General features: G+C 38.9%; 1 protein-coding gene across 4 annotated transcripts in view; it reads left to right on the top strand.

Moving 5' to 3' along the window:
• STRIP2 (striatin interacting protein 2) overlaps nucleotides 1-13,188 on the top strand; it is a 50,734-nt gene extending 37,546 nt beyond the window's left edge. For all 4 annotated transcript variants that reach the window (XM_081800107.1, XM_081800109.1, XM_081800108.1 and 1 more), the window contains 3 exons: nucleotides 6,235-6,339; nucleotides 7,191-7,395; nucleotides 10,557-13,188. In XM_081800107.1, the coding sequence (XP_081656233.1) occupies nucleotides 6,235-6,339; nucleotides 7,191-7,395; nucleotides 10,557-10,807 (561 nt within the window). In that variant the 3' untranslated portion in view covers nucleotides 10,808-13,188. The remainder of the gene's footprint in view (nucleotides 1-6,234; nucleotides 6,340-7,190; nucleotides 7,396-10,556) is intronic.
• The last annotated feature ends 2,117 nt before the right edge of the window (nucleotides 13,189-15,305 follow it).

Genomic DNA, 15,305 nt, shown 5'->3' with positions numbered 1-15,305 from the left:
GATTTTGTATCCTGCCACATTACTGAACTGCTGTATGAGTTCTAGTAATTTGGGGGTGGAGTCTTTTGGGTTTTCCACATAAAGTATCATGTCATCTGCGAAAAAAGAGAGTTTGACTTCTTCTTTGCCAATTTGAATACCTTTTATTTCTTTTTGTTGTCTGATTGCTGTTAAGAGCTGGTTTTCTTTTTTTTTTTTTTTTTTAAAGATTTTATTTATTTATTTATTAGAGAGCGAGCGAGAGAGAAACAGCGTGAGAGAGGAGAGGGTCAGAGGGAGAAGCAGGCTCCCCGCCGAGCCGGGAGCCCGATGTGGGACTCGATCCCAGGACCCCGGGATCGTGACCTGAGCCGAAGGCAGTCGCTTAACCAACTGAGCCACCCAGGCGCCCTAAGAGCTGGTTTTCAATCTGAAAATAATAATCATCACTAGGAACTTTAATAAGCCAAGAAGGTTTGAGATGTATTAGACTTAACACTTAGCAGCACTTCTTTATTTTTTTTAAGTTTTTATTTACTTAAGTAATCTCTACCCCCAACGTGGGGCTGGAACTCAGGACTCTGAGATCAAGAATCGCATGCTCTTCTGACTGAGCCAGCCAGGCACCCCTAGAAACACTTCTTTAAAGGTTCAGTCTGATCATGAGCTGACCAAAATCAGTCAGATGCTCCCCTTTAATACAGGAACCCTCGCTATTTTTGTTGTTGTTTCTGGAAACTGTTATCTTCTGCTTGTTTGAAATAACAATTGTAATAGGACATAAGAAAGAGCTTCTTTACCGTTAGGTCTTGAAGAAGCTGAGAAAGCAGGGGATCAAACCGAATTTTCTCTCAGAATCATCTTCTGTGTTAGGATTCCAAGAGTGCAATAGAAGTTGAACAGTAAATAAAAACAGAGTATTATAAATCAGTGAATTACTGGAGATAGAGGTTCAGGCCCTGGTTGGGGCACTTATGTGACCTGAAGCAAGCCCTTCCTTTCCCTGAGCCTTAGGTTTTGCTTCTGTGGATGACAGAATTGGACTAGACTTAGTCAAGTCTAAAAGCTAAGTCTCTTCTAGTGCTCAGATTCTAACCAATCTGATTTCCTCTGTACAAAAGGAAGAAACACTCTGTTCTTTCAGCAGTCATTTGAGTTATTATCCACATAACTGGCATAAGCCTCCGTTTTTATTTGGCTTGGCTCACTCAGCTGGGCTAAGATGGATCTTGAGAACAGAACCCTTGTGGTACCTTAGAGATGCTATGAAAGGGTAGGATGTGATCCCTGAACTGAATATTTAGACACAAGGTGTGTGTAAAGAATTTTTTTAAGTTTTTAATTTTAATTCCAGTATAGTTAACATGCCATGTTATATTCGTTTCAGGTACACAGTATAGTGATTCAGCAATTCTATACATTACTCAGTGCTAATCAGAAGTGTACTCTTTTTTTTAATAAAAAGATTTTATTTATTTGAGAGAGAAAGAATGAGAGACAGAGAGCGCACATGAGAGGGGGGAGGGTCAGAGGGAGAAGCAGACTCCCTGCTGAGCAGGGAGCCCAATGCCGGACTCAATCCTGGGATTCCAGGATCATGACCTGAGCCGAAGGCAGTCGCTTAACCAACTGAGCCACCCAGGCACCCATAAGTGTACTCTTTAATCCCCATCGTCTATTTCCCCCATCCACCGCCCCTCTGGACCATCAGTTTGTTCTCTATAGTTAAGAGTCTGTTTCTTGGTTTGTCTTTTTTTTTCTTTGTTCATTTGTTTTGTTTCTTAAATTCCACATGAGTGAAATCATATGGTATTTCTCTTTCTCTGACTGACTTATTTCACTTAGCATTATACTCTCTATCTCCATCCATGTTGTTGCAAAAGGCAAGATTTTATTCTTTATTATGACTAAAAAATATTCCGTTGTATATATATACCACATCTTCTTTATCCATTCGTCTATCAGTGCACACTTGGGCTGCTTCCATAGCTTGGCTATTGTAAATAATGCTGCAATAAACATAGGGGTGCATGTATCCCTTTGAATTAGGGTTTTTGTATTTTTGGGGGGTAAATGCCAAGTAGTGCAATTACTGGATCATAGGGTAGTTCTATTTTTAACTTTTTGAAGAACCAGTTTGCATTCCCACCAACAGTGCAAGAGAGTTCCTTTTTCTCCAAGTACTCACCAATATTTGTCATTTCCTGTGTTTTTTATTTTAGCCATTCTGACTGGTGTGAGGTAATATCTCATTGTAGTTTTTTATTTTTTTTTTATTTTTTTTTTTTTAAAGATTTTATTTATTTGCGAGACAGAGAATGAGAGAGAGCATGAGAGGGAGGAGGGTCAGAGGGAGAAGCAGACTCCCCGCTGAGCAGGGAGCCCGATGTGGGACTCGATCCTGGGACTCCAGGATCATGACCTGAGCCGAAGGCAGTCGCTTAACCAACTGAGCCACCCAGGTGCCCTATCTCATTGTAGTTTTGATTTGCATTTCCCTGGTGATTAGTGACATCGAACATCTTTTCATGTGTCTGTTGGCCATCTGGATGTCTTCTTTGGAGAAATGTCTGTTCATGTCTTCTGCCCATTTTTTAATTGGATTATTTGTTTTTTGGGTGTTGTATCAGTTCTTTATATATTTTAGATACTAACCCTTTGTGGGATATGTCATTTGCAAATATCTTCTCCCATTCCATAGGTTGCCTTTTAGTTTTGATTGTTTCCTTTGTTGTGCAGAAGATTTTATTTTGATGTAGTCCCAATAATTTATTTTTGCTTTTATTTCCCTTGCCTCAGGAGACATATCTAGAAAGATGTTGCTATGGCCTGATGTCAGAGAAATTACTGACTGTGCTCTCTTCTAGGATTTTTATGGTTTCAGGTCTCACATGTAGGTCTTTTATCCATTTTGAGTTTATTTTTGTGTATGGTGAAAGAAGGTGGTCCAGTTTCATTCTTTTGCATGTAGCTGTCCAGTTTTCCCAACACCATTTGTTGAGGAGACTTCTTCCCAATGTATATTCTTTCCTCTTTTGTCAAAGATTAATTGACCATATAATTATGGATTTATTTATGGGTTTTCTCTTCTGTTCTATTGATCTATATGTCTGTTTTATGCCAGAACCATATTGTTTTGCTTACTACAGTTTTGTAATAGAACTTGAAGTCTGGAATTGTGATACCCCCAGTTTTGTCTTTCTTTTTCAAAATGTCTTTACTATTCAGGGTCTTTTGTGGTTTCATGTAAATTTTAATATTATTTGCTCTAGTTCTGTGAAAAATGCTGTTGGTTTTTTGATACGGATTGCATTAAATTTGTAGATTGCTTTGGGTAATATAGACATTTTAATAATATTCTTTCAATCCATGAGCATGGAATGCCTTTCCCTTTCTTTGTGTCCTCTTTAATTCTTCATCATTGTTTTATAGTTTTCAGAGTACAGGTCTTTCATCTCTTTGGTTAAGTTTATTCATAGGTATTTTATTATTTTTGGTACAGTTGTAAATGGGATTGTTTTTGTAAACAAATGTTTATGTATGCAAGTGGAACGTGGGCAAATGTTTTCTTCTTTCAACTTGCACTGGTAGAAAGTGAGTAAAGGTCTTGCTTTGGATAGTGTAAAGTATCAGACACAAGAGAATATGGCCAAATGCTGCTGTTCACAAGATATATCCCCCTACAGAAGTTTACATTTTACTCAATATGCTGAGTCCTGCCCTCCCCAAAAAAGAGAAAGCAGGCAATTTGCCTTAAATGAACATAAACAAATAAAAAACCCCTCAAGTCTGGCAAATCTGAAAAGGCACCCCATGGACCTAAAGGTCTGCTGGAAAATGATTATGTGTTGGGTTGGAAGAAGGCAGAAGGCTTGAGCAGGGCTCCATGTAGAGCACGTTGCTGCAAACTGACAACAAGCCTGGGATCCGCTATCCTGAGACAGCCATGGACAAGCATGTGTTCTGTCAGTGCCCACTTCAGGCAACATCTGGGGATGTGGGAAGTGGGGCTAGTTTTAGTTGGTAGGGAAGCATTATCAGAAAAAAAAAGAGAGAGCAAGGCCCTGGGCACATGAGACTATCTTCAGGAGGGAACTAGGGTGTTTTTCCTAGGACTCCTGAGACTGAGCTTTGAGGAAAAAGCCACCACGATCATCTAACATTCACTTAAAACTTCACTTTTGCACTTTTGAATCAATTGGAGAAAGTTGAGATAAATCACAGTACTATTAAATGATCAGAGGTGAAAGGATCTTAAAGATTATCTAATTCAACCTCTTACAAGAAACAGAGAAATGACTTATCTACCATCATACAACCAGGGTCAAAGCCATAATCCAGGTTTCCTAGTGTCTACTCCAGTGGTGCTTCTACAAGCCACACCCCTACTCCCATTTTTTTGTTTTGTTTTGTTTTTTGTTTTAAGGTGAGCTCTACACCCAACACGCGGCTTGAACTCAGACCCTGAGAGCAAGAGTCGCATGCTATACCGACTGAGCCAGGAGACATCCCTCCAATGTTATTTTTTGAGGTGCTAAGGAATGCAAGGCTCTCGCTGCTGCTATTATATTAAAAATCAGGATAAAGGAAGCTCACAGTGGAGATATACATAGCCTCCCCCATATGTTCTCTGTTTCCTCTGCTTCTTTAAAAAAAATAAACATTTAAAAGTCCATTCTGGGCGCCTGGGTGGCTCAGTTGGTTAAGCGACTGCCTTCAGCTTAGGTCATGATCCTGGAGTCCCGGGATCGAGTCCCACATCGGGCTCCCTGCTCAGCAGGGGGTCTGCTTCTCCCTCTGATCCCCTTCCCTCTTGTGCTCTCTCTCTCATTCTCTCTCTCAAATAAATAAATAAAATCTTTAAAAAATTAAAAAATAAAAAAAATAAAAGTCCATTCCTCTGTTAGCCACATAAGATGGAACATCTGTAGAACCTATCTGTAGAACCTATCTCTTTTGGGCAAGCTGACTAGCTGATGCACTAGAGTGGAAACTCCCATGGAAATTTCTCTTAGAAGGAAACAGATGGTTCTCCGGGGACTAGTTCTAAACACAATATTGAACATTTACTACAGAAAGGAGAACATTTTTTCTAATAATATTTCTAAAAAGTTTCCCTGAAACTTTTTTACCTTTAGTCTTATTTATTTCTTAGTAGAGCCTAATAGTCTCAAAAATCCTGGATGTTCATTCCACATTAGATGTAGGTCTGTCTTGCTTGCTTTGGATTAATTTGATTTGGGAAAGGAGGGGGTAATTTTCCATTCTTCAGACAACAGCTCACTTCTACACATTGTCTCCTACTCTTACATCCTCCTATCAAATTGTAGGCATGAGGAATTTCCAAGATGTTAATTTGGCCACCAGGTATGCTCATTGATTTATATAGCTTCTGACTTCAGTATATTTACAGGCCCCTAAATCCAGAAGGGCTCTTATTTTTGTCCCTGAAAGATGTTTCTGTGAGTAGATACCTGTTTCTAAACTGACATCCATCTGTTATCTCTGGTTGGGTGCTCACAAGCTATCAATAAACATACAAGAAAAACACCTGGTTAGAATTTACCATCTGCCATTTTTGCTTCCACGCTGGAGAATTAGGTAGTTTACTGCAATAGGGTTTGATAAAGGAGGGTGGAGGATGATTTAAAAAATTCGATCATAATGAATATCAGATCCATCCAACATAATTTGAAATCTACCAGAACAGGGGCACCTGGCTGGCTCAATCAGCAGAGCATGTGACCGGATCTCAGGGTCGTGAGTTCAAGCCCCACGTTGGGTGTAGAGCCTACTTAAGGGAGGAAGGAAGGAAAGGAAAGGAAGGGAAGGGAAGGGAAGGGAAGGGAAGGGAAGGGAAAGGAAGGGAAAGGATCTACCAGAATAACTCCTAGCAGTTACAAACACAGCTTATATAAGTACAAGCTATATGGGGGTAAAATTCTATCACCTCTTTTCTGATTCTAAAGCAGGAACTTACACAAGAAGGCTTGCTTGAGTGAAGTTCCTATGTTCATGTATCCTCTTTCTAATCAGTACTTGCTCTAGGTGCAGCCATCCAGGGTTGGCAGCTGTGTGTTTTCATATGAAGAATATTGCATGCTTTGAGACCTTAGTGTGTGAAGAGCAGAATGGTGAGGAGGTAGCATTTCATAAGGAAGGCCTCACCTAAACTGACCAGTGGTGACTTCCAGGCTTCTGTGGGAATGAAAGCCTTATAGGTATTGAGGTAATGGTGGGCCTGCCTTATTACAGGAAGCTGGAGACAACAACCAGTTCTGTTGGAGGAACCTCTTTTCCTGCATTAATCTTCTGAGGCTGCTCAATAAACTGACCAAATGGAAGCATTCCAGAACCATGGTGAGTGGGGCTTCAGATCATAGAGGTGTCCATCTGACCGAATTTTTTTAATCTTAAATATTTATGGACTTCCTGCTTTGTGAGCTCTATAGATAGACAATGAATGCTACATAAGGTGAACACCTAATTCTGGGTATTTAATCTATATGAGATAATTATTCACCAGTCCATTTCTTTACAAGGAGCTGAATATGGACCCTCCCACAGGGCCGCTCTGGTTAGAAAGTTAGCATTGTTGTTTGGATTACAAACACACATCCCAAATGATGCAAGTCTAAGATTATTCATTGCAGCATGAATCATGAACGATTGGAAACGATCTAAAGCCTATTAATACAGGACCAACTGGTTAAATAATTTTGGTACATCCTTATAATAGAATATTATACAACCATTAAAAAGAATGAGGCAGGAAAAAAAAGGAATGAGGCAGTTCTATATTGATACAGAATAATTTTTAAGATATATTGTTAAATAAAAAGCAAGGTATGGAACAATGTGCCAGGATATGTAGTTGGCTGTGGTTTTTGTTAATAAAAATAATATATGTGTATATAGAATTATGTACCCAGAAGATACATAAGAAACTGATAACAGTAGAAATGGGATGTGTGTTTGACATAATTATTTTGCTCTTTATATCACATACTTTGAATATTAGAAACTTTGAATTGTGACATATAATTGTGACATCTAAATATAAATAGAACCTGAACCATAGATTCCCAAAAGCTCCCCCAGGGCATTGAGACCAGTCAGGTTTGGCTTAATTTGTTTGTGAGTTGGAAGTTCCAAGAAACTTTAGATCCTTATCTGCCTTTCTTCACTCTCACCCCTCTTTAAATGGGTAGATGCTGGTGGTATTCAAATCAGCTCCAATCTTAAAGCGAGCCCTCAAGGTCAAACAGGCCATGCTGCAACTTTATGTTCTGAAGCTGCTAAAAATACAGACCAAGTACCTGGGGCGCCAGTGGAGGAAAAGTAACATGAAAACCATGTCAGCCATCTATCAGAAAGTGCGCCACCGCATGAATGATGACTGGGCTTATGGGAATGGTGAGTATTCTCAGAGCTCTTGACCTCCAGGAGTTGCCCAGGGTTTAAACAAAACTAAATAAGGGGCACCTGGGTGGCTCGGTTGGTTAAGCATCTGCCTTAGCTCAGGTCCTGATCTCAGGGTCCTGGGATCGAGCCCCTCCCACTCCTCTGCCGGGCTCCATGCTCAGTGGGGAGTCTGTTTCTCCCTCTCCCTTTGCCCCTCCCTCCTCACCTCTCGTGATTTCTCTCACTCTCATGCTATCTCTCAAATAAATAAAATCTTTAAAAAAATAAAACTAAATAAACATTTATCTCTACTCTTTTGGTATGAATTGTTACATAGTTTGGATGAGAAAATATGTATGTAATTATAGTCAGGTGCTGATGTAACAAACTTTAGGGTTACTGTCCCAAATTCTAGCATGGGCCCTAGTCCTATATTAACTATAAAAATCAATTTCAGGGTGGCTCAGTTGGTTTAGCATCCAACTCTTGGTTTTGGCTCAGGTCATGATCTCATGGTCGTGGGATCAAGCCCCATGTGGGACTCCACTCTCAGCAGAGAATCTGCTTGAGATTCTCTTCCTCTGCCCCTCCCCCCACTTGCACATGCATGTGTGGGCTCTCTTTAAAATAAATAAATAAATCTTTTTTAAGAATCCATTTTATAGGGGCACCTGGCCGGCTGGCTCAGTCAATAAAACATGCAACTAGTGATCTCAGTGTTGTGAGTCCGAGCCCCACATTGGGGGTAGAATTTGCTTAAAAATATTTCCATTTTATAAAACAAGTAAATTAAGAGATAACTCCCTCCTTTTGAAAACATTCCTTTAAATGACAGGTTTCTCCAAGAGATTTCTAAAATTAAAATAACCTTTTATTATTAAAAAGCAGTTAGAAAAAGGAAAAAAAACAAACAAACAGCTTTCCCTGCTGGCTCAGTCGGAAGAGCACATGACTCTTGATCTCAGGGTTGTGAGTTCGAGCCCCAAGTTGAATGTAGAGATTACTTAAATAAATAAACTTAAAAAAAAAAAAAGGCAGTTAGAAAATACAAGCCAGAAAACTTTTTATTGTATAACCATATTTATGCCTTATTTGTACCACCGGCAGATTGCCACTGTTAACATCTTATTGTATATTTTTCCGGACCTTTTTCTTTGCATATATGCACATTTTACTTAAATGATAGCAAATTATACATACTATTTCATTATCTTTTTTCAGTTAACATTATCTACATCTTTCCATATCAGTATGTTTTCATTTTATCTTGTAAGTCCGTATTCAGAATTCCCCAGTTGTCCCAAAATATTCTCTTTTTGTAAGTTTTATTTATTTAAGTAATCTCCACACCCAATGTGGGGTTCAGTTTCACGACCCCATGATCAAGAGTCACACACTCTTCTGACTGAGCCAGCCAGGCACCCCCCAAAATGTTCTTTAAAGCTATTTTTTTCAAGTCATAATCCAACCCAGGGCCACAAATTTCATCTGGTTGTTCTATCCTTTCATTTGTTAAACCTAGCAGTGTTTTGTTTTCACTTTTTTTCCATAATGCTGACAAATTGAAAAACTAGGCCAGTTGTCCTGCTGAATATCCACCTTCTGGATTTAGAAATGGCATCATTTACCTTATCTCTCTATCTCTGGTATTACTAGTAAACTGAAAGTTAGATCCGGAGGTTTGATGGATTCAGTTTAAACATTTTCAGCTATAATACATTTGAGGTACCATTGGGAACTGCATATTGTCTCACATTAGGAGACATTATAATATCTGGTTGACCACCAAGATATGATAGATTAACCAAGTTTGGAAGAATTTATTCTGGAGAGCTTTTCCATTGTACTGACATTTGCTGTAGTGGGATTTGACCATTATTTGCATAATTGTATTTAAGAGTTTTTGGTAAAGATAACTAAAGACTTGTCTTTGCTGAGGTTTGTAACCTGCCTAAATTTTAGACAATGCTGAGGTAAAGAACCCACAAAAGTAAAGGAAATATATGATTGGCAGATAACAAGCCAGGATGCAACTTCTATGAGACATAAAGCCAATTAACTATTTAAATTCTTATAGATTTTTAAAACATGCAGATGTTTTATCCTGCAAATGGCATAACTTGTCGCTGCCATCATGAACCCAAACCCAATCTACACTTCCTTAAGATAAACCATTAAGGGGCACCTGGCTGACTCAGTCAGTAGGGCATGTGACCCTTGATCCTGGGGTCATGAGTTCAAGCCCCATATTGGATGTAGAGATTACTTAAAAAAATAAAATATATTTTTTTAAGATTTTATTTGACAGAGAGAGCTCACAAGCAGGGGGAGCAGCAGACAGAGGGAGAGGGAGAAGCAGGCTCCCCGCTGAGCAGGGAGCCCAATGACGCAGGGCTCGATCCCAGGACCTGAGTTGAAGACAGGTGCTTAGCCAACTGAGCCACTCAGGTGACCCCAAAATAAAATCGACAAAAAAAAGAAAAAAGATAAACCATTGAGTGTGAGACATAAGAAATCTGGGAAAGCTGTATCTCTAGCCCTGAAATAAGTGTCTGAGTAGGGTAAATAGAAGAAAGCAGATTATCTGTTTTCTGTTTTTACCTTCATGGAAGCTTTCACCTCATAATTTTAACATACACTGACACATACATTTATCATATGCTGGGAGAGGTCACAGGGAATCAGTAAAGTCTTCAGTAATTGGTCCATTCTGATTCTCCTTGTTGTACCTCTTCTTGCCTCTTTCCATTCCTTGAGAGCTCGTGATTCCATTCAAATGGGTAACTCCCCTACCCTAGGAAAGCTCAATAAAAGGAATTGAGTTGCCATTTTGAAAAACATAATAACATATAACTAGTAAGAAAGTGAAATAATGAAAAGGAAGTACAATAAAAAAAAAAGAAGTCCACCTCCCTCAGGGGCCTTATTTCCTTCTCAGTAGTAATCACTGTTAGCAGTTTCTAGACTACCTTTCCAAAGATAGTCTCTGCATATACAAGTGTATTTTTTAAACTGAAGTGACAGCATATTATACACTTACTTTGTACATTGCCCTCCACAAAAAGGAAATTCTGAGCAGTTTCATTGTTCTTATCCCATAGACCATACTCTGTGGTAAGAGGAGCAGAGTCCTGAGTTGTATACATGTTCTTCTTCCTCTCTTCCCAACACAGACATCGATGCCAGGCCTTGGGACTTCCAAGCAGAAGAATGCACCTTGAGGGCCAACATTGAGGCTTTTAACAGCCGCCGGTATGACAAACCCCAGGACTCTGAATTTTCACCCGTGGATAACTGCTTGCAGAGTGTGCTGGGGCAGAGGTTGGATCTGCCTGAGGATTTCCACTATTCATATGAGCTCTGGCTGGAGAGAGAGGTGTTTTCACAGCCCATCTGTTGGGAGGAGCTGCTCCAGAATCACTGACTGAGCTCTTAACAACAAAACATCTGATAGATGGGGTTTGGCTCCAATAAATGGTGCTCTGCCTACCCTGCCCATTCAGCCTTTGTTTCCAGGTCTGGGAGTGCTTGTCCAGGGGAAAGCAGGCCTAGCCCAAGGACGTCCAGTGTAGTGCAGGGCCATTCTGGGGGCTTTGGGCCTGGTGATAGTGCAAGGCTAGGATCCTGAGTCACAACAAATTGGTCAGCTTGCACTGGGGTCAGTTGGGTGCCCAGTTGGCCTTGAAAATCTACTGGATCAGTCCTGGACAGGCTCTTTTGTGGGACTGCTCCCTGCTTTAGTCTTGCCCAGAACCAGGCTAGCCTTTGCTGACCGCAAGAGTGAGAATAAGTTTATTATGGCATTTGACCCATGACATTCATCATAGGTAATGGGAGAGACAAGTCATAAAATAGGGAGAACATTTCCTTCTTGCTTACCCTGGATTCCTAGGACTTAAAAGAGGTTTGGCAAAGCCATCTTTGAAATTAAGTCTGTATTTTAAATTAAAAATTTTGACACCTCTTTCTAAAATTATTAGCTCAAAGATGATTTTAGAGCACCTGCACCTTCTTTGTAAAGGATGATGATTTTACCATTACCTAAATACTGCATATGTTAAAGTAAGGTATATTGTGTAAAGTGTTTTCTTCTCTACTCCTGAAGAGATCTATGTTCAGTCTGAGAATTATTTCTCTGTGTATTGTGTATAGGGCTTGCAGTGCTCTGCCACAGCCAGTCTGAAATAGGCCTCCTCTAAGGATGCTTCATGTTTTTCTGAAACTACTTCAGTCTTCAAATGACTGAGTACACTGTAAAAAATTATCCTTTTCATCCAATTCATTTTTTAAATGACAAGTAACTACAGGAGGTTTTATTTATTGAGATGGCTATGTCCATTTGTGCTCATGATCGATTTATTTTTTAATTGAATAGCAAGAGCATCACAGCTTACCATTTTTCTATGTTGATCAATGATTTTTTTTCCCTTTTTACTGCAAGTACTTTCAAAGTGTCGTATGGAGATTTAGCAATATACTGTTCCTACCTAAAAGTATTGCACACTTCTTTGAAAATACAGGGGTTGATGTATCAACCTCTTTAAACTTCTTTTACAGCAGAATCACTTATTTGTCAGTTAAGCGTCTGACTCTTGATTTTGACTTGGGTCATGATCTCAGGGTCATGAGCTGGATCTGCGTCCCCACATCCTGCTGGGCTCTGCGCTCACTGGGGAGTCTGCTTGAGATTCTCTCTCTCTCTTCCTCTGTCCCTCCCCCTACTCCATACATACTCTGTCTCTCTAATAAATAAATAAATCTTTAAAAAAAAATCACATACTTCTCAACAGAAACAAGGTTTTTAGAAAAGCTTCTGATTCAATCAGGATCATTTTATTTCTCTTCTGCCCCCACAATTATGTCATCTATATTTTCAAGCTTTTTTATTTTAAGTGCCCTCCCCCCTGGCATAGACACTACTGAATCTTTTTTATGATAGCACCAGGCCACTTTAATTGTGCCAGGAGGTCTAGTAAAAAATGGCTTACTCTGTCAACCACAGTTCATTTGGAAGTCACGGTACAGTTATTAATGATATCCAAAGGAACTAGACCGGAACTCGAACTAAAGCTTGGATTTTACCTTTTTGAGCTTTAAGGTAGCAGGACTTCTGTTTTTATGGAAAGGTAATGAAGAATATAAGTATGTAATGGATGACACTTCTTAAAATAATTTGTAAATTTTACCTGAGTAGGACAGCTGTCCTCGCTGCAATCAAAGTAATTCACTGAGCATATCTATGAACCCTATTAATCTATTTTAATGTGGTTTAACTGAAAAGACAATTTTCAAGGAAAGAGCAGTCATCAATCTATTTCTCTTAAAGCCATGTAGTATTTAATTTGTGTCAAGAACAAATAAGTTGCCCTTTTAAAAATATGCACATGAATGCTTTCTGAGGCATAGAAGTATGCTAAGCTTTAACATTTCATACTTTTTTACAAGTCTTCTCTTAAGGGAAGATTAATTCTCAGTGCAGATGGAGAAACTGAGATACCAAGAAAAGTGATTAGTTTCAAATCACAGCGTTTTTTTGCTGACTTGCTGGGATAGCATTCAGGTATTGACAGCCAGCCCCATATGTTAAAGTAACTGATTTGAATCTTCCAATTTGAGAACCCATGTGTGTGGTTAGGAATAAATTCAGATTAACCAACCTCCAATGGTGATTACTGTTACTACTTAGAAGGACATTATTTGAGTGATTTATAAAGGATTTTTATTTGTGAATACTTCAGTAAAGTTTGTGTTGTTGATAACACTTTATCTACTGAAAGCACTTTAATAAAAAGAAATTGAACTGGAGTTAGAAATTTGGTCTTTAATTCAACATAAAAGAATCTTAAAGACAGATATAGAAAGGAATAATATATAAAGAAGATGAATATATAAAATATTGTGTAGTATTCCCTGGGGGTAGACTAATATAAACACAACTGCAAAATCTCAATGGCTTATGACAAACCTTTATTTCTTGTTTCTAGGTCTGGGGATCAGGTGCAGCTCTGCTCCACTCAGGTTAACTTGCTAGATTTAGCTCTGCTCCACACATCATCTTATTCTGGCATGAGGCTGATGGACTAGCTCCTGCCTGGGACATAATACTATTCTCATGGTAAAGGGCAGAAGCAAGCACCAAACCATACCATGCAAGCACCTGGAGGGGGCTTAAAGCTCCTGCTTGGATGTGGCATAAGTCAAATTGCTCATACTCCATTGGCAAAAAGCCATTCACATGGGGCAAGCCTAACACTGGGCCAGAGAAGTACATTCTACCTACGGAAGGCAGTTGCCACCAGGCATATGGGTAGACAGTGAGTCCCAGCAGCTTCTCAGTGAGCTTTTGAGATTGGTGGTAGGGCTTTCTTAGAGATTCTTGAGAATTTCCACAGCTTTCCAGTTTGCATTTGAAACCACCCATTTTTCAGTGCTTTATGCTGATATTTTCAGTTGTGACTTTCTTGACTTTTGTGTCCATCGTACCCCCAGCTCTTCATCTAACAATAATCTTGGTTCTATAAAGACAATTCTATAAACGAATGAGTGTTTTGATGGTCTCTTTTTCTCCCACAAGTAGTTGTGATGAGTTTGAAGTCTTTCCTCTAGGCCTTCTTGAGATGACCTATATTTGCAATAAAACTAGCTGAGACTAAAAATGCAGCTGTAGTTCTGGAACAAAAATGACACTGGTTCATACAACCAACAGACTTGTGACCTTGATCTCATCGATGCTATTATTGATGAGCTAAATAACCACCTTAATATCCAGGCTAGGTCAAGTATGAACTTGGCAACTCTTTGGCGCTCTGCGAAGGTTCTAAGTATGTTTAGGGTAATTTGCAGAGGAAAAGAAAGTCCTGCCACTATCTCAGAAATACTGGGCATGGTCAATTAACATCTGCTCTACGTATACTCTAATTCCCGGCCAGACTTTTCTGTAATGGTATGATAAAATGTTTTCTGTAATAAAAATGTCTTACAAAATATTTTGGAATTTATAAACAACTTTTGTGAAACACCAGTAGGTTTTAGAGCAGCTACTGCTATTCTTACATGTATTCAATACTAATACATATTTTAATGGATATTTTAAATGTTGCTTTTCAACATGAGAGACATCAAATACATACATAAAATATATTTTAGAGTAAAAAGGTCTCCAGCATGATTTTATTCTCTATACATTAAATAAAACTTTTGTCTGCCTCTGGGCCTCCTGCTTTCTCATTTTCTCTTAACCAAAAAAAAAAAAAAAAAAAAAAGAATATAGTGATAGTGAAGAAAATTGCCTCCCGTATAACCCCACCACTCAACAGTGAGCCATTTATATGGTGGCAGTTTAACAATATAAGGAACTGTGTAACCTCTAAAATAGGGTAGAACAAAGGGAGAGATCAAAGCACTGTCTGTATTGGCAGAGCATTTTGTACAGCAACATGCAAATACTTTTGGAAATGTTGGCATGGGTAAGTCCTAACTGGTGGTTTTTGGGAAAGCACATGAGTTATTTTACTCATTTTTTCCACTAATGAATTTTCAGTGGCCTCTGGTATTCCTTAAGTCCTGGTATGGAAAGTTTATAGAAGGTAAGTCCTGAGTACCTTATACTTTCAAACACCTTTTCCAGGTGAATGCATTTTCTAAATGTTTGGCTATTCTAATGTTAGCCTTAAAATGTTAAACCTCAATATTTGGAAGATTTTTCACGGAAATGTATTCTTGAGTTGAAGGGATCAGATCATCTAAGACAATCTCCATCCAACGCAAGAATTCCTTTAATTAGTATCGGCTACGTGTTTATCTAGCCTCTAATCTTTTCACTGACAGTAATCTCACTATGTCATAGATTCAGTAGTAATAACTGAAATGTCTACAAAAGAATTAACTACCTCAATACAATCAACTTATGGTATTATTTGAGC

This window comes from Leptonychotes weddellii, chromosome 12 (genome assembly GCF_054177405.1).
Source record: "Leptonychotes weddellii isolate Sample4059 chromosome 12, ASM5417740v2, whole genome shotgun sequence".
Classification (NCBI taxonomy): Eukaryota; Metazoa; Chordata; class Mammalia; order Carnivora; family Phocidae; genus Leptonychotes; species Leptonychotes weddellii.
Note: the sequence above shows the minus strand (reverse complement) of the source record. Positions and strands in the feature narration are given on the sequence as shown.